This window comes from Spermophilus citellus, assembly GCF_964194105.1.
Source record: "Spermophilus citellus genome assembly, chromosome: 8".
In the NCBI taxonomy this organism is placed as follows: domain Eukaryota; kingdom Metazoa; phylum Chordata; class Mammalia; order Rodentia; family Sciuridae; genus Spermophilus; species Spermophilus citellus.
The window spans coordinates 128,254,053-128,279,994 of NC_138189.1; the positions used below are offsets into that span (position 1 = coordinate 128,254,053).

A 25,942-nucleotide genomic window follows, 5' to 3' on the forward strand; every position below is an offset into this window, starting at 1 on the left:
TGAAGAATGTTAACAGCTCTATAGAAATATAAATTTTAATAGAACAAATAAAAAAACTCACATTTTTATTATTTTCTTCTATGGCTATAGTAAATAGAACTCTTAACTTGCATTATTGTGTGCAAATTCTGTGTGTATGTTTATATATTTGTAAATACATTGGTGCATATGTTTTACTCTTTGAATAACATTGTTATTGAATTTGTGTCAAATCATCAGGGGGCCACATCTTTGTAAAGAGAGTTTTAGGTTAAAATTCAAGAAAAAAATAGTTATTCCTACAATTATACTTAGCTTAAAATTTAAAAAAAAAACCCTGAACTATGATATTTTGATTCATACTTTGATTCACTGAGGTTAGGATTTTTTATATTATTATAAATATCCACCCCCCCAAGTAAATTTATTTTAAGCAAAGCTAAATCATATATTGTACTATTCGTGTTTGGGATTTGTTTTCTTATGTATTAGTATTATAACACTTGTTTACCTAGGTCATAATATCAAACTAGATATGGCTCATTATTTTCATTTTATATTTTTAATATTTTTTAGAACAAATTTCATTTGGAGTTTGGAGAGTCAGATATGTGTATTCATTACCCTATTCTGTGTCTTAAATTGACTATAAATTTAATAGAGGAATAAAAAGTGTCTCAAATTATATACTATCCTGTGCCTGACACATAGTAGGGGCTCACTAAATCTTAATGAATGAATAAATGTAGGAATACTGATCAATGTTGTCGCCTACTTACATTGTTGAAAATGTAGATGTTGGGCATGTGAACTATTTTAATTAATAATGCCTGTATAGAACAGATTTATTAACGTGCCAATTTTAGTTATGAGCCTTTTAATAAGAACTTAAATCCCACAAAGTTAATGACAATGAGTTAGTGGAGTTTCACAAAGTTTGTTTCAGCCTCAACATGCTTGACATTCCTTTCTTTGATGTTGAAATTTTGAACTGTCTCTGATCTAAATTCTGTGCTCAGGGCAAGACAGCTAACTGTGGTAGGTGGTTTCCTATTCCTTTCTAGAGTAAAGAGTGTTGTCATGATGATGATTATAAAATCATTGACATAGGAGTATAAACACATTTTCTTACTATTATAAAATGGAAATGTATTTGAAATGTTATCAAGGTAATGAAAACCAATAGTATTCATAATATCAGCAACTAATTATAATAACAATTGGTAAACATTTTAATACTAATGATTTTAATATTTTGTACCTTAAAATATGTATTTGTTAATTTATATTATACTTACTAAATAATGCTGTGGTTGCTCTTATTTGCTTATATAGCCAGTTATTAAAAACTCTTTGTTATACATCATTTTTCTGAATGCCATACAAGTAATGTTGAGTAAGCTGTGAACCTTCAAGGAGTATTTTAGGAGAGAAAGATATCTAAAAATAATGACTGAGCTATGACAAGTGCAATAATAAAGCTATGTATGTAATAAGATGAAAATAATAAACTCTGAGAGTCAAAGAAAAAGAAAGTACTCTTAATTACTTCCTTTATATCAACACTGTGTATGCATACTTCTAAAGTCGCATGATTCGCTGAGGACTATTTTTCTATTTATGTGTAGATTGTTTTTTGTTTCTGTTCTTCATCACAACTTGCCTTCTCACAAACTTAGTTATCCCAATAATTTGCTCAGAAAGAGCCATTTCTCTTGTACTAACTCATGGGTTCATTGTTCACTCTACTGTCTTTTCAATACCCCATAGGCTTATATTCTGGGGCAGTACCTTATTATATCTTAGCACTATTTTTTCTCTCAGGTTACTGCTACCATCCATTCTTATTCACCTACCTTAATGGAATTGTGATTAGATGAACATTGGGTCTGAGTTGGCAGATGGACTGTATTCTAGGACCTAGTCATTGGTCATTCCCCTTGCTAATGGATTTTCAATAATGTTTACAGGCTGTCAGTCAACACAAGAAATAATTTTTTATAGACTGGAAAAAATTATTACCTAGCTGAAATTATGTGAAAATTTAATTTATTGTAATGAAATATATTTAATACTTTGACTCGCTTAAGTATTTTCTTAGTGAACTTACATAATGTTTTAGCATAAGGTATAAAATACTTTTAAAAAAATATTTATATAATATATAGGCTGATGTAAGGGTAAAATGTTCCTGTTTACCACAGGGTAATATAGACATAGATAGCAACACACAAAGGGTTTTTTAAAATATCATATTACTGAAAATTTTGAATAAGTTTTAAACATCTATATGTTAGCCAAGGCTACCAGAAATAGGAAGTTGAGAATGATTTTATTTGCATTTTCATGTAAGATTTTGATGGCAGTAATATTTTTCATTGACAGTACTATAGAAAATGTTAAAAATAATTATTTAATTCTACTACTTTTAAGTCCAGTTAGAAGCTTAGTTGACCAGCTTTGTTTGGCAAATTCTTTGTTCACATTTAAATTAAAATTGTAAGCAAGATACAAGGGGGAATTGTTTCTTAGTAGTTAAAAGCATATACATTTCTCACTTAAACGGTAAACATATTAATAAAAATCATTTTCAAGTCGGAACCTACCTAATGTGTAGGTTTTTTTGTATGTATCATTTTAAATTTTGACCCATGTAAATATTTTACCTATTCAAAAACAAAATATGTATATGCATACCTACATATAAGCAAACTTTTGTGGAGGTTTTCCTGTGTCTTCATAGACATAAGTAGAAGCCATGTAACCATGAGAACATTCCTTTGAAGATACAAAATCAAGAGAGATTTTCTTTTTAAACATCATCCAAGGTTTTGAGAGGATCTTCCTTACTTTCTTAAAGTTGGTCTCAGTTTTTAACTTGGTAGACTTTGAAATGATTAGTTCAACTAGAGATAGAACATGATTTCATTTGAGTCAAAGTATTTACTTTGTAGTCTTATGACAAGTTACCATGGACAAATTCTAGAGGAAATTTCACCGTATTCATTGTATACTTTTCTTCACATAGCCCTGGACAGGGAAGAAAATCATTATTGTTCTTTTTTTCCTTTCCCAAATCATGAATGTTCTAAAGTCTCTAATAAAAAGGGTTTATGAGTCTCTTCCTAATAATTAGATTTTTTTTTTTTTGCTTAGAGAAAGAGATTTCAATTAAAAAATAATTTCCCTGTGAAGTGGGCTAATTGATTATTTAGAAAACTAACTTCTGAGTATGTGTACATATTGTTTCTGAGGGGAAGAATCAATTTAAGAGCCAGGTGGAGTTTTTTTTTTTTTTTTTTTTAAATAATAGACAGTAGGATATAATTTCCAGGAGAAGATCTAAAATGTGCATCTTCATAAGTTTTATATTCTTTAATGTTTTAGTAATAGAGGCATAAACATTTTGTTTTTAAATCATGATTCTATTTTATGCAGTATTTGGAATCATTTTAATAAGGAAAGTAATTTCCTATCATAGCAGAGTATTAAAATTTATTAAAGTCCATATAGTTTATTCCTTTTTTTCTGAAGAAACTTTCTAAGTACTTTAAATAACTATAGGCACATAGGTTACTTGTAATGACGAACACTAATGGGAAGGGTAACAGTTAATTAACTAGACCCTTAATAATGGGCCTTTCTAGTCCAAAAAAAATCTTGTAATTGCCTCTGAAGCTAGTTGTGTAGCAAGTTGCAAGATGAAATATCTAGATTGTAGTAGTCATTTTAAGAAAAATGTTGCCTTCAGGCAAACTTTGGTACATTTATTATTATGTAAAATGCCTTTTTAATGATAAGCAACTCACAGAGTCCAAATAATTTTAGAAGTAGAAGTCCAGCATCTTCTCTTTGCTCAAGATTAAATTAGTGTGAGCCTCTCCAATGAGCACAGCTTTTGCTCCCTTTGAAGAAAGTAGCCTTTCAGACAAACTTTACATTTGATTTGTTTGTCTTAAAAAGATATTCTCATGATTACTGCCAAGAGCTGGTAATATGTGTGGTAGTTTTCTTGAAAATTCTATTTAACAGAATGAAGTGGAAAAACCTAGGGAATATTTTCAGGAAATCTTAATAGAAGAGACATGCAACTTGAAGTAGAACTTATATTACATAATTCTGCAAATGCTATATGCACCAAACTGATTTACCTTATTGTCAGTTTTCCCAAAGGATATTTAATTTTTCCCTTTGGAATTGCCCATTTTGTACCCATCCAAGCTCCTCGAAAAATCTCATCAGTCTATGCCAGAACTACAGTAAAATGACAGTTAATGAAAATAGCCTGCCTTGCCACTGCTGGGGCAGGGGTGGTGGGGGGAGCTGTATGAAAATATATTTAATTTTCAAAATGTTTCTGGAAGGACTTATTTATGGAAATGTTGCTTGTTATTTAAAACTCTTCAAAAATGCAGTTTTCACAAAATACAAAAAAATAATCTCCTGAAAGTTTGAAAGGGGTGAGGGGGCTGTCATGTGGGGGCGGTCTCTGTGCTGCCCACATCCTCCCTCTGTTCGGTGCGTTGTGTGCTTACGGGTTCCCTGGAGCGGATCACCATATAATTGATGTGCAGTCTGCATTGCTGAATCCTGGACTGCACCATTCTGTGTTCAAGGGAAGATGTAATCTGATCCCTCTGCTGCTGAGGGAGGAATCTGTTCAGTCAAGGCTTTGACAGGGCATAGTCTCCTCCAATAATCTTCTCCGTTCTCTCTCATTATTCCCTCGAGTTCTTCTCAGTCAAGCTGCATGTATGTATGTGTGTCCCGAGAAGCGGTTTGATACTGAGCTGCATTTGCCTTTACTGTGGAGTTTTGTTGCCGGTTCTGCTCCCTAATCTTCCTTTTCTGACGTGCCTGAGCATGTCCACATTAGAATCTGTGACATACCTACCTGAAAAAGGTTTATATTGTCAGAGACTGCCAAGCAGCCGGACACACGGGGGCACAGAATCACTGAAGGGAAAAAATACAGAAAATATGGGTTTCTACGGCACATTAAAAATGATTTTTTACAAAGTAAGTAATCTGTTTTCTTCCTGTGCTGTGTGATTGTGTGTGTGTGTGCCTGCCTGAGAAGGAAAATCTGTATCATCAGAGATGGCTGCAGTATCCTCTAATTTTGGTGGGTGGCTGGATGTCTGGTATTCTGTTTTATTTCATGAATGTAAGCGAATAATGGAAAGACAGCGTGAGCTGGGAGAAGCTTTATATTTAAAATAAAATGTATATTTGAGTCTGAAAATTTTTCACTAAAAATACATTCAGACTTTAGAAATGTGGCACCGTTTAATGCTGACCTGGAAATACTCTATCCTTAGTTGGTTTTTAGTGAACCTTTTGCCTTCAATTTTTTTCTATACATTATATACATATTTTAATCTTTTTATTAGGTGATTCTTAGTGTGTAGAATCATTAGAATATTTGGTATTTATATTTAGAGAGGTCATATTTACTTTCTGTTCCCCTCAAAAAAATTGCAGAATTAATTTTTGATTCTAAAGTCAGTATTTTTTTTTTTTTTTGTAAACAGTACAGTATTTAAAAGACTTTTATGGTCATTGAGAAGGTGCTTTATTTTATAAAATAAAAATAAAATTCTTTTTCAGAGGTTTCCTTCATACATATTTTTTGTACATTTTTATTCTTTGAAGGATTTCTAAGATGGAAATAAAGTTTGCTTTTAGTGGCAAATGGCATTTGCACGAATGTATTTACAAGATATCCTGGGAAGTTCTGAAACCAGTATTACAAAGTTAATTAGAATGAATATCAGAGTTTCTCATAGTATTTATGAAGATAATCTGTGAAAGTTATCAAAAAACTTGATTTTAAGGTAATCTGTACTGACTAACCTTCCGGATAGATTCATTTGTGAATGTGTATGTATATTTCTATAAATTATATACATGGAAGCACGTGGCTACTTATATATTATAGCTTTTTATATTATATTTATATAGTCATTTGCTTTTTAATGCAATTATTTAGGAAAAGAAAATAATGGATTTTGAGAGAAATCCCTTTTATTTATTTATTTTTTTTTGAGAGAAATCCCTTTAAAACAATGTTATGAGTAAGAAACTTCTGAAGGGAAGAAACCAGACTATTTTTTTTTCCAATATGTATTTCATGAACTAAGGTATAAATTGTGGATAAGCTGGTTGTACCCCTATCTCTTACTCCTAGTATCATAAAATCATCCTGTATTGATTAGAAGACGTCTTCATAATGATAAAAACGAAGTCTTTATTATCCAGTGTGGTTCAAAAGATTTTTAGAGTCTCCTTGGTTCTCTTTAGTATTTACACTGTATCACGCTGAGTTATGGTGTTCCTATGAGGCAATAGGTAGGAAACTAAGACTACTGCAAAATAAGGGTTTTCACCCTACTATCAAAATTAGGATAGCTACACGTCACTCTAGGTGTTCCCCCCAACTTGTAGTAATACAGTTAATAAATGAGTGGATGCAAATCTGAAAGAAGTTGTCAAATTAGAGAAAAGTTGACTCTTATTAGATGTTATTTTCTAGTTTAAAAATAAACATATGTTCATATGACCCCAGTTGACTGATAGTGAAATATAAAAATATTTCAATATTGATATGACAAAATACAATCCTGAGTATATTTATAGTGTTTCATGGCATAATGAAACACCTTAAAAATATAAATGTTGGATGTATCTTATAAAAAGCGTGATTCATTTTCCTCAAATCTTTTTGTTGTTGTTTCAAGTTAACATATTTGTCCGGATTATCAGTAGAGCTATACTTTGTATATATAGCAATTGATGACTTTTTTCTTCAGCTGCATTGTACCATCTCCAGATTTCTCTGATTATGGATTTACCATTTTTACTGATCTTATTGCCCATATAAATTACTTTATGCTTTAGTATGATTTGTATTTAAGATTATTTTATTTTCAGTGCTTTCTTTACCCTTTTGTAATGATATGGGTGTTTAAAATTCAGTTTCCATTCTCATTTCTGGTTTTGAAATTTTGAATTTTGTTATTTCTTAATGTTTTTAAGGAAAAATGAAGATCAATGAGGAAGGCATGTTAAATGTGGTTCTTTTCTGTATGGATTATCATGAGATTTTTCTCCTTATATCGGTTGTTAAACTGAAAAACATGAAAGGTATTACTCCTGAAGAATATGTATGATGAATGTCAATTTTTAAATCACCATACGCTGTTATCTAGAACATAAGAGCATGGGGGGGGTATATCTTTGCAGTTTGTAAGCATAAAACAAAGTAGAACAAATAGAGGAAACCAAGAAATACTTATTTTCTGTATTAATTGACTACCTAATTTCCATTGTAGACATATGAAATTTTAAAGAATTTTTTTATATTAACAGTGCTAACTCAAGATTTGAGAGTTCGACTGGTGATTTTTTAAAAAATATATCTTGTTTTACCTTATAGATGAAAAGAAAGTTGGACCATGGTTCCGAGGTCCGCTCCTTTTCTTTGGGAAAGAAACCATGCAAAGTCTCAGAATATACAAGGTAATATTAAATATAATAATTTATTCTCTTGTGGTTCTCATATCTTTTAAAGCTGATAATTCTGAAAGTATCTCTTTCAGTTTATTTCCATAGAATAGTAATGTTAACAGTACTACTGACTCTTTAACATACTTCAAAATTACTGAAAATTGGGAAGTATATCATTTTAAATAGGGGGAGGAACAACTACCACCGTAATTTATATTCTGTTATTAATACATTAAAGTAAGATGAGCAGAGGTTCTCTTGTGAACAAAATTTTAAAATCACAATTTTGAAGGAATTCTAAAATGTAAATCATAAAATATGAACATGAGCAAATGTATCTTGTTACTATAGCAACAACTGTTCTAAGATGGATATTTATATTCACAAAATTGGAGATAAATTTATTAGCAGTGAAATAAACACCCCAGTTACTAACTAAATCTTATTTCATGAAATTAATGTGTTAGAAATTCCCTTTTATTAGCTTGGTAGGTCTTATGTCTTAACACATACATTTCTACACCAGTAGAATAGTTTCCATAACAACTAAATACAATTGTAGTCTTGTTTCCTGCTTCAGTCCATCATTTTTGGATTTTGCATCAGTATAAAACTTTTCCCACTCTCACGCTAATTAGGCCAACTTAAGTACAATATCTATTACCCAGCCAATTAAAAATGGCTTTGGGCGTCACTTGGAATGCTGTATTTTCAAATTTAAATGACAAAAGTATCTTAAGAACTCTTTTTTTTTTTTTTTTTTGTATAATTGTCATTTCAAATAACTGATCCTGAGATAGCAATAAGAACCCTAAGAACTCCTTGGTTAAAATACAGTTCCTTCTTTTTCTCGAAGTATTTTGACTTAGAATTATTTTTGTTCTGTAAGGTAAAAAAAAAAAACAAAAAAAAACAACATTGCCCAGATATAAGGCTTTTTAAAAATTGAACATTATTACAGATTTTCTCTTTTTCTCCCCCCTCCCACCATCTCTGAATCTTTACAGAAACAATTCATTCTTATTTCATTCAGTTATAAAAAATATTTCTTTCAAATGCTTTTTTTATGAAATTTCAAAATCATAATAATTAGAATAATTGTACATATAAAATACAGGAGAGATGATGCAAAGGCTAAAAATAAAACTGTCTCTTAGTTATTTAGGAGCTGCATTTCTGTGTGATTTTTCTCATGTTGACTGTCCCCCTCTTTACTCCTTGCCTTCTGACAATTTTACTGTTTTGGCACTTCCACCAGAGGGTGTGGAGGGATAGAGAGACAAGCAAAACTATTCACTTCATTTTGCTTTTAACCTTAATAAAGTATTTCTTAGATGAGAAAGTTGAGTTGAATGTTGAGCTAATTGTAAATGGTCTTTTATAAATGTATAGAGTCCAGTAAGCCATATTATTTTGGTCTTCTATTACTATGGCTGAAACTAGGACAAAGGTATTAAATTGTTCACTTGTTTCCAAGGCAGCTTATCAAAAATAAGTGTTGAATTTTTATCATAGAACACGTAAAGTTTGTCTTTAATTGTTCACTTTTTTATTGAGAAAACAACTGACTCTTAAATAAAATTTACTAACGCAGAATTAGCCCCAATGGGATATTTCGTGTTTATTTCCATGTCTTTTTTTGGAGATTTTGTCAGTTACTGATGTATGTATTTGGTGTTTTATTTTTCACAGGTAATAAAATGAAACTCATTTTTCTTTTTTTCTTTTTTTGTCTTAGAAAATTTAAGTTATAAGCACATTCTGTTATTGTGGAGAATGAGAAAACTGAATTTACCTTTGAATTTAAAAGAAAAGAGGATAGACAATTATTGAATATTAGAGATTAACTTAAATGTGTGTTAAAAGATTCAAAGATTACAGGAATGAAGATTTTTATGTAAAATACATTCAAATACATTTCATATAAAAAAATTGAAGAAAACATTGGGGAAGTTGTGTCACAAGTAATTTAACAGAGCTTAACACTCGACTATTATGATACAATACGTATGTGATTTTTGGATTTAGAACACTATTATAACTCAAGAAATTAAGGATTATTCTAGAAATGTAATTTTGTTAACCAAGCTAAACCATCTTCTCCTTTTTTTTTTTTTTTTGGGTAATATCTCTAAAATAGAAATGCTCAATATTTGCCTTGAGAGTAAATAATTTAATTGGATACAGAAATTTAAAAATAATATATCAATAACATATCTATGTTCTTCCTGCTATTAGTTGTTTTTAGGAGAGTTAGACAGTTTTCAAGCCAGGTCATTTGGTCTTAACCTCTTTCATTTTATACTAGATGCAGATAAGTTCTTCACACTTAATTTGAATAACTATACATCTAATCAAGGCTGATTCTTATCAACTATCAGACCAAGCTTTATAAATAACAATTAAGAATTAGATAGCAACAGCTTAAGAGTATAATTATGAAGGCATTTGGGCAAACTTAAGGAATTGTTTGACTAGTGATATCCAAAACATTTGAATATTCTGTTTATATACTGGAGTTTTTAAAACAGAGTCTCAAACTCCTTTTTATAAAGAAAATTTAAAATTTAAACTTTATGTCTTAGAAGAGGGCCTATATATTCTAATGAAATATTTGATTGATTTATTGATTGGTTGGTTGGTTGGTTGATTGGTTGTGGCTGGATATTAAACCCAGGGCCCCATGCATGCTAAGCACATATTCTAAATTGGAGCTACATCCACAGCCCTAAGGAAATATTTTACCATTATTTGTATGTATGTATCTGTGACTTGCAGTTTTGCCATAGAGATTCTGTTATTTGGTTGCAGTTACCATTGCTGGGATAATAACAGGTGGTTATGTAGGAGGGAGGAAACTTACTCCAAGAATAGCAAAATGGGTTTTGTGTACTCATGTTCTCTGGGAATAAGCAAATAAAAGGAATAATTGGATTGATGTTTGAAATATGCCCAGGTCATCATCCTTTTTATTAAATAAGCATTCCTTATTTTTAAGAAATATATGTCTTTGCTTCTACTGTGTGTGTGTGTGTGTGTGTGTGTGTGTGTATATATATATATTTTTTTTTTGTAGTACCACTGGGCTTGTGCCATGTTCAGCAACACCAACAACTTTTGGGGACCTGAGAGCAGCCAATGGCCAAGGGCAACAACGACGTCGGATTACATCTGTCCAACCACCCACAGGCCTCCAGGAATGGCTAAAAATGTTTCAGGTAACATTTGTACACACATTACTTGAAATGTTTTACTTAACTGCTACAAAAAATAAGGGACATTCACCCATAAAAAAAGAATGAAGTTACATGTAGCCCTGAAAATGAGCCTAGGGAACATTATACTGAGTGAAAGAAACCAGACACAAAAGGCCACATGTTGATTCTGTTTATATGAAATATCCAGAATAGGCAAACCCATAGAGACAGAAAATAGATAAGTGGTGGCCAGGCAATGAGGGAGGAGATGATTGAGACTACCTGGTACTAGGTGTAGAGTTTCTTTGGATGGCAGAAGTGTTGTGGAGCTAGATAATAGAGGTGATGGCTACACATCAAGGTGGGTGTGCTGGGAACCACCTAAGTGTGTACTTTGAATGGCGAATGTATGTGACCTGTATCTCAATAAAATGCTATAAAAATAAGGGAGCTCGTTTTAATTTCTAAATGTACTAATTAAGAAAGTCTAATGCTTGTTTTCTGACGTATATTTGCATTTTTATAGATTATTAAGCAATAAGACCATTTTTCTTTTTCTTATTCATCTTTGGGTCTTGGGTTGTTGAATGTACTCTTATTTTTTAAATTGCATTGCTTGTAAATTAGGGACTTTCAATTAATTTAAGAACTCCAGTAATCTCTGGAGGTGACTTATTTATCACTACAACCCCACTGGAGTTGATGAATGCATCTTCTTCTTATCAATGACATGCGTATATATGACTCAGCATGCTCCATTTCCACTAACTATCTTTTACTAGTATTTAAATTCTTTGAACATTTACTGGGTAGATTGGTTGCTACCAAACCTTGAATATTATGAATTTTATAACTTAAGATAGTGATATTAAATTGATTTATCTCTTCTTCCTGTGAGATAATGCATATGAATCAAGTGTTTAGCAAAATAGTTGGCATGGATTAAGCACTTGCTTAATTATTCTTTGCAAACAGTAAATAGAAATGATGTGAAGATCTGATATTATCTACCATACTAATGTAAAAATGAATATATTTTACTACTTCTAGCTGCTTGAATTGTTGGGTACATAATGAATGCACAAGGAAATAATAGTTGAAAAACATACTTCATTTGACTTCATTTGCTATTTCAGATTTTTAAGATGTCATCTTTTGTAAATCCTACTATTTCACATACCTAGGCAAAACCAGAATAAATATTTCATTTTTTTTCTGGGGGTGGAAAACTTACTTAAAGCAATGTTGCTTTTAAGTGGATTTTAAAATTTGTTTTCTACCCTCCAGGTGATTTCAGAAGCACTAGGATATAGCCAATTTGAGGAAGGATGGTAACTGAAAGCTTAGAACTCTGATATTCAACAGGGTTCACCTTCTCCCCTAGTTGAGAGAGCAGTGTCTGAAGACACTTGTGGTTGTTAGAACCGTGGGGGTGGATGGCCACTGCTGTTATCTAGAAGGTGGAGGCAGTATAAAAGACAGCCTCCCACAACAAAGAATTATCCAGTCCAAAGATTAAGAATCTCTGGGTTAGGGAATTAAAGTTATATTTAATTCTTATTAAAATGTTATGAAGCCAGATGCAGTGGTGCACGCCTCTAATCCAGGAGACTTGGGAGGCTGAGGCAGGAGGATCACAAGTTTGAGGAAAGTCTCAGCAACTTAGTGAGGCCCTAACTAACATAGCAAGACCCTATCTCAAAAAATAAATAAATAAAATATTTTTTTTTTAAATTTAAAAAGGGCTGGGATGTTGCTCAGAGGTAAAGTACCCCTAGGTTCAATCTCCAGTACTAAAGAAAAAACAAAACAAGTTATGAACCCACTGCAATTACAAAGTAGCTTTTTTTAAAGTAAGTTTTCATAGTTATTTGTTCATGAAACATACCTTTTCTGCAAGAATTATTCCTACCCATGCCCTCCCCCTACATTGTTTTACCTCAGGTTCAGGTTTTTTTGAATTTTTATTTTTTCCCGTGTCCCCAGAATTCTGAGTGTTTTATTTTGTCCCATTCTTGTAAAGGAAATTTATACATCAATAAGATTTGAAAATAAAGCACAAGACATTTATATATTCTTTTTAAAAAATATATATTTTTTTTAGTTTTTTTAGGTGGACACAATATTTTATTTTTATGTGGTGCTGAGGATCAAACCCAGTGCCTCATGCATGCTAGGCAAGCACTCTACTACTGAGCCACAACCCCAGCGCCTTCCCCCCTTTAAATATCTATTTTTTTAGTTTTTTAGGTGAACAAGACATTTATATATTCTTAAAGGAATATTTAAAGATTTCTATTGTCTCTGATTAAGCCAGGAGATAGGTGTGTAGGTGTGTGTTGCCATGCTTGTAGGCGAATGTCAGTTTACAACACAGCACTGAAGAGGATTGCAGAGCTGATTTCTTATTTTTTTGTACCGGAGATTGAACCGAGGGGTACTTTACTATTGAGCTACATCCCCAGTCCTTTTGATTTTTATATTTTGAGGCAGCGTCTTGCTTAGTTGCAGAGGGTCTTATTAAGTTGCCAAGGCTGGCCTTAAACTTGCAATCCTCTTGCCTCAGCCTCCTTAGTCACTAGGATTACAGGTGTAATTCTGCCGGATTCATATCATTTTTGCAAGAATATACTAACATGATTGAAAATTACCCGATTAGCAATGGTTTTATCATCATTGTGGACAGCTTTTGATTGTATGTGAAAAGATTTATTTCTTAGAAGGTTATTTAGAGTTAAGATTTATTTTCATGTGATAAGGCCCATTTTTTTTTCCAGTGTTTTAAAGTACCAAAATATTTTTTGCAAACCAGTTAGGATATTTGCCGATTTTAAGGGAACTCTTTAATATTGATCTATAGTTTAGGGCATTTATGTTTTATTTTGCAGTAAGGATATTTGAGAGAGTTCTTTGATACAATGTTTGTTTGTTCAGTTAGCTTATGCTTTCCTTTATCAATTGTCCAAATGTTACCACTTGCTATATTTCATCAAATCTGAGACTCTATAGATCCCAATTTCAGAAACATTAATTGTAAAAGCCAAAATGAGAAACTGTTTTGTAGAATCAATGAGACTCAATAAACTAAAGAGTGTTAGCCAGCTTTTGGCCCAATAAAAGTATTTGTTCATTTGAGAAGTAGGTACAGTGAAGAAAACCTGTTCTTAATTAACAGGAATAACATGGAATTATCCTCAAAGATAAAGAACCATAATTTTTTTAGATAAATATTATTTAGCAATCAAATCTATAGCAATAAAGAACAATTTGACAGGTAGATCAGGACCTTAATCTTCTCAGTACCATGTGTGTCTTGTGACACAACCAGAACTTCATTGTCATAGATTGTCCCCCTTTTTTAGGGCTGATTCCAAAGTAACTAGAAATGAATCATTTACCTAAAGGCTTACAATGCTTTAGTGCCTAACTTATAGGCAGATATAATTTCATAGTAAAGTGGGGGAGTCATGAATTGACCTATGTGGTACAGTTGAGGGATAATTAAACTGGCACGATTTCTACAGATATGCTGTGGCGGCATTTAATGATGACTTTTCTGTTTCATAACAAACAAAATGGGAGATCTTGTACTCTTACTGTCCTCCTATTGCTCCTAAGGCAGTGATACAGCGTTGTTTGGGTCCAGCTCCATCTATTCTAACAAAAGTATTGTGTACTCAATTTCTATATCAAATGAGAACAAATGATACACCATCATGGATAAGAGGAAATTAAAACACAGTGCTACTACAAAATAGAAGTGCAAATTAAAGACAAAAATTTAAAAAAAACACAAGTTTTACTGTTTGAATTTTCAGTAGTCATGGATTTACTTTCTACTTTTATTTTGCAGCCAAATTGAAGCTTCGGATTGTTAATTTTGAGGGAGATAGTTGGTCTTTTTTGGTTTGTTTATGTCCTTTGAGTATTAATATATGGTTTCTCACTTGAAGTGTTTAGACTAGGTAAAGACTAATGGCATGAACATTCTTTTTTTTTTTTTTTTTTTTTTTTTTTGGTAAAATTTATGTTCCCAGGCATCTTGAAAGAATAAGCATATATGACCTAGATGGAAAAGCTCTTAGTTCCAATTTTGGTTTTGCCTCTTAATAACTGGGTAATTTTATTGGTGTTATATAACCACTCTTCCCTTTATATTTTTACTCCATAAAACAAATATAACACTATGAATTTATCAAAAGGAAGAAAACATATAGGTGTGTTTAAAGCTGTCCTTGGAATTACAGTGGAGACCACTAAGTTTAGCTTTCTCCACTGGTCAAGATACAGCTTTTGTGGACCTCAGTTTTCTTGGTCTTAAAAGGGGCTGTCAAAAATAGTAGTTTCACATCCTACCATGAGGATCAAAGAAATATGTGGAGGAACTCTAACATTGTATAAATGTCATTAGTTTCAAAAGTATTTTAATCAAAGCATATTTGCATTGAAGCTATAAATGTCTTTTGAAAAGATGTTACACTCAAAGTAATAAAAATGATAAAATATAAAGTACTTCTGTTTTGATATCTAAATGGGAGTCAACCCCATTTAGATTTAGAAATTGAAGGATTTAATCAAGTTTCATGCTAACATAGAAGCTGTACATATCTTCTGATGTATTTTATTCAAATCTTGTTTGCTAATCAACAAAAGATTAAAACCTACAGGATAGTGCCCAAAGAGGCTAAGTTCATTATTACTTTGAAATTTTATTAGTTATAATATGAGAAACCTTGTTAAACCTTATGTGGGAGAGTTGAAGAAAATCATGTATTTGACCAGAGAAGACTAAAGGAGAATTTCATATGTCTTGAATATTTGAAAGACTTTTGCATTAAAAGTAGAAAGAGGCTGATTCTTGGTTTCTTCAAAAAATAAAACCTGTGTTGTGTTCTCTGGGTCAGATTTTGATGTTAAGTAGAACTTGAAAATTAGAACTGGCCCACAGTGGAATGGTGGAAGTACTATAGAAGTCAGTTATTTCCCACATGCAATTCAGGCCTGGACCTGACTAGGGCATTAAGGATCACCTGTACCAACACTGGATGAGTTGCTTTTTTTAGAAAAATAAATATCCTCAGCTGCATCTTGACCACTGAAGCAGACTCTCAGGTGGTAGATTGTGGGACTATGTGATTCCTGTACTCATTGGTCAGCTTTGGGGGACCACTGGTCCAGACTAAGCCCTTATAATGTAGGTGGAGTTTCTGAAACTTCATCCACTTGCACAGTGAGTTTACTGGTAAAGTTTGAGCTCCTGGTTACATTTCCCTGCCCCTACTACTCTTCTGTACTACCTGTGTGCTCCAGTTCCTAAAATAAAATGATATTTCCATGGGGAAATTTTCAAATTTGTATTTGCAGTTTTGCCCACAAATTAAAATTTGTTTCTCTTGAAGGAGGATGGGAAGAAGACAGGCAGGCCACCTTATAGGTATCTAGAGTAGAATGTGATAGGGAACAGCAAGTGAAAGGCTCCCAGGCAGAGCATGCCTGGAGTGTTTGAGGCCTAGAAAGAATGTGTGTGGCAGAAAAAGTAAATAAGAGGAAAAGGAGTAGGAAATTAGAACCTTGTGGGCCAAGCAAAGACTTTTTATTTAACTGAAGTGGAAAGCCAGTAGAAGGTTTGAAGCAGAGGATTACTGAGTACTGAGTGGAGAATAGAAGGAGCAGGGCAGAGGTAGGACGCTGGGAGTGCAGCCAGGGGGTTATGCCAACAGTCCAGGTGAGGGATACTTATGGCTTACACCATGTAATAACGGTCAGATTCTGGGTGTGTTTTGATGTTTGAGGCCACAGAATTTATTTGGGTCAGAGCCATCTGTTGGTGAGAGAGAAAGAGGAATCAGGGATGACTCTAGTTTTTGGCCTGAGCAAGTTGTAGAACAGAATTGTGTTTTACTGAACCTAGCAAGACTATGGAAGTGGAGATTTAGAAGGAAAGATGGAGGAGTAAATTTCATTTACTATAGTTATAGCTTATGTTCCCAATCCTTGTTAGTGATATACTTTTCAATAAATTAGCTCAAAGTAACATTTACTGAATGTGTATGTAATTTGAATTGAGACATAATTTAAATTTCATTTGACTCTTGTTAAGTCAAATATTCTTTCAAATCAAAATATTATCCAAAATACTGTTTACTCTTAGAGACATTTTGCTATCCAGGCATAAATTTTTTCATAAACTTTCTCTTAAATATATAGAAATTTCTGACACAATTTCGAACATTTACTTAAGAACTGAATTATTTATCTTCTATTCTGGTTTATTATTCATTCTACACCTGTCTATTAAAAGATTTGATAAAAGATATTTCTCTTCTATTAGCATCATATACTTTGTATTGATATTATTATTTTTCTATTCTTTTAAAAAAATCAATAATTCATTAACTGGAAAAAAAACATTGAACATGTATGGCTTATTACCTTAAATTAGGTATAGTATTTATTAATCAAATGCATACCTGTTTAACATTTAAAGTAGTAAATACATTGAAAGATTTTTCACTGTCTTTTTACTATAGAAATTTCCATGGAATGTCTTGGTTGTTAAATCAAAAATTTTTTTAGATATTTATTTTTTAGTTGTAGTTGGAAACAATACCTTTATTTTATTTATCTTAATGTGGTGCTGAGGATCAAACCCAGGGCCTCGCATATGCTAGGCGAGTGTTCTACCGCTGAGCTATATACAGCCCCAGCCCCTTAAATCAAAATTTAATCATGAACAGATCCAAAAATATTTTTAAAGCAGGCGAATATTCATATAGGTGAAGATTAAGAGGTTTATTCTAAAATTATTCTATCAAATGCCTTTCTTTAAAGCTACATTTTAATTAAGTCAGCAGACTTTTCCATCACCCGAAATGGGCATGTCCTTATGGTAGCAGTGTCCACAAACCCCTATGATGTAATAACATTATAAAAAGCCACTGAAAATCCTGCAAGGGATGTACATCAGTAAGTCAGTGAGTCTACACTGTGGGTGCTGAGTGGTCAGAGATGAGTAGAGATTGATCAGATTGTCAGATAGGCAAGTTTTGGGTCAGTGTTTAAAGTTATATGAGGGAAACCAGCAAAATTCTTAGATGGTTGTAATTGACCATGTGTGTGAACACATGTATGTAGTGTTTTTCATTTTTATGTGTAAATCCTCACTCTGACCAAAAAGTGTATAAGGTACATATTTGATGAATGTTCCGAACATAAGTAAAAGGAAAAAACCCCATAATTTATTGGAGCCTGTGGGTCCTTATATTAGGTGGTGAAATGGAGTATATTATAGAAATAGCTAAATACTATTGAAATATTTCATAGTATTACCATAATCTGTACTTAATGATAGGAAAGAAGACAGGTTCATTATAAATTCTAAAAGTGTAAATACTTTAAAAATGCTTTAGGAAATATTCTGAGTAAGGCTTTTTGGATGCTTAATATATCTCAGTATTTCAAATATAACAAAATCCAAGAAATGGAGTATCAAAATGCAGATCTTTCTAGCTCCAAACCTCACTTATTATTCTCTATTCACTCTGCTTCTGAAATGGACATTATAATTCACAAAGGTACTCAAGTAGGCATAGATTTACAGAAGCAAAGGCTCACCCAAGGGTGTTTTTTCACTTAAGTATCCTTAGTTATTTAAATATTTTGCATGATTATTGTTAAATTTTAACATTTTAAATTATTTGCATGGGTTTTAAGTTTTTCTATAAGAATCTTGGCTTTTCTATGCAGGTGCTCCTCACTCGGGGTGGGGGGGTAATTAAAAAAAAATCCTTAATGTCCTTTTTAAAGTATAATAATGTTTTTGTTTTTCTATGGTAATAACATTTTGTTTCTTATTCTCATTTGGCCTTTGCTTATATTTTGAATAATACTGTTAGCTATTATTTTCTATTATTTGCTGTTTTGTCTGAAATTATTTTCATAAGACAAATCAAATCCCCTTTATTTGTGAGAAGTACTTCTCAGATATGCAGAATATCCAGTTATTAGTTCTTCTGTAAATGATGCTGTCAGTCTCCTCTTAGGTGAGTGTCTTATGGAAACCATCAAATTTAATGGTGCCTACTGGAAAGAATATAGAGAAAGAAAAATTAGTCAAAATTCCTTATGTACTCAGTTAACCCAAATTGATGTTTCTGGAATAAAATTTTGGTATCTCAGTGGTATCATAGTTGTAGATGAACAAATAACTATCATCATAATGTAATACAAAAATATTTTCTCATGACTTTTAAAGCTTTGACAATTTAAAAAACAGTAAACTTCAGACTAAATCATATCACTTCAGTGGATTCTGGAGAAAATGTGATATAAGCAGCCACTTTGTAACATACAGAGTGCTTGCTTGCTTTGTTCAAGTGTGGTTGTGTGTTTTCCTTTATGAGTTTCTAACTTGGAACATCTGTTAAAATAATAAAAAATTCTAATTCCTCTTTGATAGAGCTGGAGTGGACCAGAGAAATTGCTTGCTTTAGATGAACTCATTGATAGTTGTGAACCAACGCAAGTGAAACATATGATGCAAGTGATAGAACCCCAGTTTCAAAGAGACTTTATTTCTTTGCTCCCTAAAGAGGTAAGGATGATCAGTTACAGTGTTCAGTGGGTGTTTTTTGAATATGTAACTCAATTGCTACAACCTTTAAACATTGTAATACTAATTGTGGTATTCAGCATTTTCAGTTTAACACTCTCAATTTGTGGTCAAGAGGGCTTTAAGTTGGTAAACTGCCATGACTTAATAATGTAATTATCAAATTAAAATATGCTTATGAACTAAGTTACTTCTTTCTACAACTTGATTAAGTCAGATATATGAGACTAATCATTGAGTTTCATTCATTTTATTGTTTCTTTACCAAGATTTTTCCCTATGTTATCTGAAGTCCAACGTTCAGTTTTCTTGGTATGTTCATTATTTATAATGTGGATTTTTAAAAAGTTCTGATTTTATCAAAACAACAATTTTTTTTCCTTATTTTGTCATTTATGTATTCTAAGTCCCTTTAAGACCAGTAGTTTTTTTTTTTTTTTGATGCTATTGAATTGTGGCTCTCTGGTACTTAGATTATATAATTATTTTTAAATGTATAGAATTCTACATGTATATCTTTTTCTACTACTCATTCTCCTCTTTGACTCCATTACACACAGACACAGACACACACACACACACACATACAAACATACACTCATACCAGTTACATTTTTTAAAATATTTTTATTAGTTGTTGATGGACCTTTATTTTATTTGTTTATATGTGGTGCTGAGAATCCAACCCAGTGCCTCACACATGCTAGGCAAGCGCTCTACCACTGAGCCACCAGCCAGCCCCCCAGTTGCATTCTTTATAGCACTTTTTGGAATTATTTGTGCCCATTTCTTTCTTTCTTTTCTTTTGTACCAGGGATTGAACACAGAGGCGCTTAACCACTGAACCACATCCCCAGCCCTTTTTTATATTTTATTTAGAGACAGGGTCTCACTGAATTGCTTATGACCTTGCTAAGTTGCTGAGGCTGGCTTTGAACTTGGGATCCTCCTGCTTCAGCCTCCTGAGTTGCTGGGATTACAAGCATGTACCACTGCACCTGGCATCTTTTTTGGTTTTTGTGTAAACTGATATTATTCTTTTGTCATGGACTGATTATGATCATATGGGCACTCTTGACTGAACAAGGTATAGTAGATATAGTGTTGTTATTGATGTTATAGATTTCATAATTTCATTTTTGTCAGCAGACAAATAATATAACATTAAATAATTGATGTCCCCATGATTTATATTTGTACCAATTATCATGCCACTAATTATATGTCCACCCAGAAGACAATATAAAATTATCCTGAAGCTTCAAGTTTGAACAGAAAAGGAGTTGATTTTTTTCAGATAATCATTCTAAATACCCTAACAATATTAAATAGTGCCAATTATAATTTTACATTGGTTATGAATAAAATAGTGTTATATTTAAGCATAACTTCAGGGAGAAGCAAAATTGATACAATATCAATTTCTTGAAATGTTTTTTCTTTGGAGTGTTTTTTAAAATGACATTGATCCAGAAAAAAATTTTTATTCTTGGTAGTTCTTTCTAAAACTGAATCTTCTCAATAGATTTGGCTTATAAAGGTGACATAAGCTCTTTTTGCTTCCAGAAGGGCATTAATAAAAGGAAACACTTTCATAAGTATTTGACTGAAAGTAAATGTATCCACCTCTGATATATTTTTTATGGTTTCTTTTGATATCCTCCTTACTTTGGAAGGTAGCATTTTTGTTAAAATGCAGTTTTCAGAGTCTAGTTTATTCCCTTATCTCTGAGAATGGAGAGGGTTTTTGTTTGTTTGTTTGTTTGTATGTTTTGCTTTGCTTTATTTTCATTTCTGTAGTAACTTCTTAATACACAAAAATGTGATTTATACTCAATAGAATTTTGAAAGTATTTTTAAAGAGTCCAAGAACTTAGCACAAATTATCAATATCAAGGGTAAATCCAGTAAAGATTCTGTTGGCTTAAATGTTCTTTTAAAAGTTGCTTGAGGATAAAGAAGTGAAGCTAGAGAGGAGAATAAGAGAGATCCCTAGCTTAGCATATTATCTGTGTTTTTCCTTTTGTTTTCAACTACAGAATGCTTCCTAATTTGAAAAATGCTTTATTTTATACATGAAGAAATAATGGCATAGATCTGCCCTTAAATTAATTAGCTTTATCTTGCCCAGAGACTCAGTATTATCATTATTTAAAACATTATTACCTCTGTGACAGGAGATGGAATTATAGTGTTTTTCTTATTATTTGGGAAGATCTCAAAGCTATTTACCAACATTTACTTACTAATCTGAAAAACCTTGACAAAAATGGCACTAGTGTCATAAGAGAAGCTTGTGTTAAATAGCACTCTCCTTATTTTGTGAGTAAATACCAAGGGAATCATAGTGGTATAATAGATAATCTAGAACAAAACCTGATATTCTTGATGTAGGATTAGCCAACATTCTCTTTGCTCATTTAAATTTTTTTCCTTGTCAGTACACTGAAATATAGCAAGCCTGGGAAAGTATTAGCCACCTCTAAAGTATAAAAGTGTGGTCTGTGTCCCCTAATAAGGATCCTGTCTTAGTTCAAGCTACTGTAAAAAGTATCACAGACTGGTCATCTTATAAGCAGAAATTTATTTCTGACAGTACTGAAAGCTAAGAAGTCCAATATCAGGGCACCTGCATGGTTGGGTTTTGGCGAGGGTCCTCTTCCAGGTTGTAGACTTCTGTCTTCTCATTGTATCCTCATAAGGTGTGGCTGAAAGAGGGTAAGAGGGTTCTCTGGGTTCATTTTCTAGGGTACTCATTCCATTCCTAAGGGTTTCATTCTGATGACCTACAAAAAAGCCCCACTTCCTAAAAACATTACATTGGGAATTAGAATTTCAACATGAATTTGAGGGGACACAAACATTCAGACCCATTTCAGAGCCCCGTATGACAGAACCTTGATTCTTTTGAGGAATTGGTACACTTCTCCATAATACACAGTTAGGATCATATAACTTATAGCTGTTCCCTCTTTACTTGACAGTTTAACTCAAAACCCATGTAAGACACTGTTGCTAGTATATGCATGATCTACTTTCCCCTGGTTTAAACCTTCTTTGCTGATTTATGTTTTTCCTGGCTTTTTTATTCATAGTTTTCTGTTTTGCCTTGAATAGTTTCTCTATTAGCTATATGTTTCAATTGAACTAGCTGTATGTAAATTGACAAACATTTAATAATTGCAAGTTCAAGGTTAAATTGGAGCCTCTGCTCCTTTAAAAGACAGCTTGTCAGTTACCTATTACACTAGCACTTCAGCTTTCCTTAGCACCTGAGTGTTGCTTTGCATTTTTCTAATGCATCCAAACACTGGACTTGGATGAAAAGAAGGAAATTTTTCCTTTTGGTTTGAAGAGGTACTTTTGAATTCTCAACTATTCTCAATTTCTTGCTTCCTTGTCCCTAGCCTTTAAGATGAATTGAATGTTTCTGTAAATTACTTGGTTTGTACTTCAGTCTGATAACTCAAGAAAAAGAATAGACTTTTTCATGTGAACTATTATAATACCTTGGACATTAATCAGCATCTCTTTTGCACAAGTATCTTTGTGCTGGACAATATCTATATTGAATTATAATTTCACATAGATTAATAATATGGTAACTCACATTACTGTTACAATGAAACTAAACAAACTTGCCTAGGCTTTGATTGATGGGTAATTTTAAAATTACGTGGCTTGTAGAGTACCCGTTAATCAAATAAAATGTTGAGAGATGTATGTACACATATGTTTATATACACATGTATATATAGGTTATTGAATATAATCATGACCTTTTATTTTAAATGAACTCGGTATGTGTAGGTAAGAATGATCTTCTGATAGAATCAATTAATTCAAGAAAAGTGATTCAAGAAAAGTGTTTCACTTTTATTCATCGATAGTAGTATTAAGGTTAGTACTGTCTAGGTGGAGTGTTTTGTATGCAGAATGTGCTCAGAAAGTATGTGATTAGAAGTGAACTCCATATATATATATATATATATATATATATATATATATATATATATATATATAAAATCATTAGGAAACCTTAATTTAAATCATGTAATTCTCATTTAGCTTTGAAAAATAATTCAAGTCATACTTTCACTTCCTATGTAATCTTTGGCACTTTAAATGGTAGTTTGACTTAATCCTTGCCATTTAGTTTATAAAAACTAGACTTTGGATAAATTTTCATTCTAATATTGTAATTTAAATTTGTATGTGATGTGTGAGGCTACTTGAATAAGCATGGTCAAAGGCCATCACTTCACTTCTTTTCCTTCCTTTTTCTTTACTTGACTTGGTTTCATACAATGGAAAAAAAATGATGGTTTGCAAGTATTATAAATAAATATTTTAAATTAATAGTATTCCAAAGAGCTAGCTGAAATATACAACTCTCTGTGACCCATCGAGAAAATCCCCATAAGCAATGTAAAGTAATTAGAACCCAATTACTTTTATGTGTCTGTGGAATGACTTAATAATTGTCTCATTTTGTCATTTATAGTCAAGTGTGTAAATGTTTTAGAAGTTTATCATTGTGATAAATAGTTTGATGTGATGAAGAATCACTAATTGTGATATCTGCCTATCTGAAATGATAAAAAATTATGTAGAACTCTCATTTCTTACCAGTCAGGCTATCAGGAAGGCCTCAGGTTCTGTCTTCAGTGAACTTGCATTGTAGAGGGGAGAGAACACAAGTATATATAATTACATAAAAATTAAACTTATTGTGGTGAGGTTCACAGAGCAAAGGCAAGAACAGAGACAGAGGTTTAATCATTATTGTATAAAGAGATAAAGAGTTAGTGCAGTGAAATTCATAAAAGCCAAGAGGGTGCTTTTGTTTCTAATCTAGTTTATATTTGTTAAAATTGGAGTTACTATCATAATTTTACAAATTATAATGTAATTACACTTATATCTAAGTGTTTTATCCTGTGGAGAATAATTAACCTTTAGTTCTATAATTAAAAAAAATATATATGGGTATCCTATGTTTTTCTTCTGTTCAATAGCTGGCACTTTATGTGCTTTCATTCCTGGAACCCAAAGACCTGCTACAAGCAGCTCAGACGTGTCGCTACTGGAGAATTTTGGCTGAAGACAACCTTCTCTGGAGAGAGAAATGCAGAGAAGAGGGTAAGGTTCAAAATTACACAGAGAATATGCCTATGCTTTGAAAAGGCAAAGTAATTCTGAGAACAAGTAGACAAAATAAAAACAAGTTTTATGTGCAGCTAGAATAAAGTGGTGGATAAATGAGTAAAGAGAACTTTGGTAGCCTATCAAAGAATGGATCTTCATTTAAGGGAAAGAGTCAAGATGAGGATGATTTAAAGGCAACCTAAAAATTGTATTATCAATTAAATACCCAGCATTGAGTATTCTATTTTTTTATCATAAATATTTATTGAATACCTCCTGTGAGCTAGACATTCTTAAATGCTGAAGATATAGAAGCATCTTGCCTTTTTGATTTTTTTGTTTGTTTGTTTTTCCTTACCTGGAGCTTATATTCTTAGAACCTGTTTAAAATCAGAAAATCTGTTTTAGTAGAAGAGTAGGCATCATCCATATTAAAGGGAGTATTTTTCCCCAGCAGCCTTCTAGAAAATGAATCATTTGGACAAAAAAAAATATGTAAAAATATCATTTGCCTCTGAGAAGCAACATTTTTGTGAAAGAATCCTAGAGGTACGGGTAGCCATGTGGGGGGGACTCCCTAACTGTATAGTCAAGGAGAGCATTGATGGTTGGTCTGGGTTAATAATGCCTTGAGGTGAAGCTCCACACTTGATTTCTAATCCTGATTCTATCAGACCCCTGTCTGAATCTTGGATTAATCAATGAAATTATTATTCTCATGTATGCATATATATAATGTAGGATTAATCAACTCTGCCTCATCTCTCAAAGAATCATATTTTAAACTCTTCAAAAAATTGCATAACATACATAATAAAATTTATCATTTGAACCATTTTTAGGTGTACAATTTAGTGCTGTTAAGTACACTGGCATTGTTGTGCCACCATCACTGTCCATCTCCATAGCTGCTTCATCTTATCTAGCTGAAACTTGGTACCCATTGAACCTTAACTCCTATTCCTCCTTCCCCCTAGCACCTAACAAACACTTTGTCTTTATAAATTTGATTAGTTTAGATACCTTTGGTAAAAACACACAATATCTGTCCTTTTGTAATTGCTTTATTTCATATAATATAATGTCTTCAAGGTTCACCCATGTGGCAATATCTCCTTTTTTAAGATCAAATAATATTCCATATATGTGTATGCCACATTGTTTATCCATTTATCTGTCAGTGGACACTTGCATTGCTCCCAGCTTTTAACTATTTTGTATAGACATCTATTCGAGTCTCTGCTTTTAATTATTTTGGGTTTATACTCAGTACTAGAATTGCTAGATCATGCGTTACTTGTATATTTAATTTTTTTAAGCAACTGTCAAATTATTTCCCACAGCAGCTAAGCCGTTTTATATTCACACAAGCAGGGTACAAACATTCCAATTTTTATACATCCTCATCAACATTTCCTAGAATCATTCTGAGAAAGAAATGAAATAGTGAATACAAAAATATGCCATATAGAATGTGAAGTCTACATTATTATTGCAT

The 25,942-nt window shown here is 32.2% G+C and overlaps 1 protein-coding gene across 4 annotated transcripts in view; it reads left to right on the forward strand.

The window, feature by feature from the left end:
- Positions 1–25,942, forward strand: part of FBXW7 (F-box and WD repeat domain containing 7) — a 192,695-nt gene that overhangs the window by 157,307 nt on the left and 9,446 nt on the right. For all 4 annotated transcript variants that reach the window (XM_081303672.1, XM_081303673.1, XM_081303674.1 and 1 more), the window contains 4 exons: positions 7,418–7,500; positions 10,565–10,706; positions 19,144–19,278; positions 24,315–24,438. In XM_081303672.1, the coding sequence (XP_081159798.1) occupies positions 7,418–7,500; positions 10,565–10,706; positions 19,144–19,278; positions 24,315–24,438 (484 nt within the window). The remainder of the gene's footprint in view (positions 1–7,417; positions 7,501–10,564; positions 10,707–19,143; positions 19,279–24,314; positions 24,439–25,942) is intronic.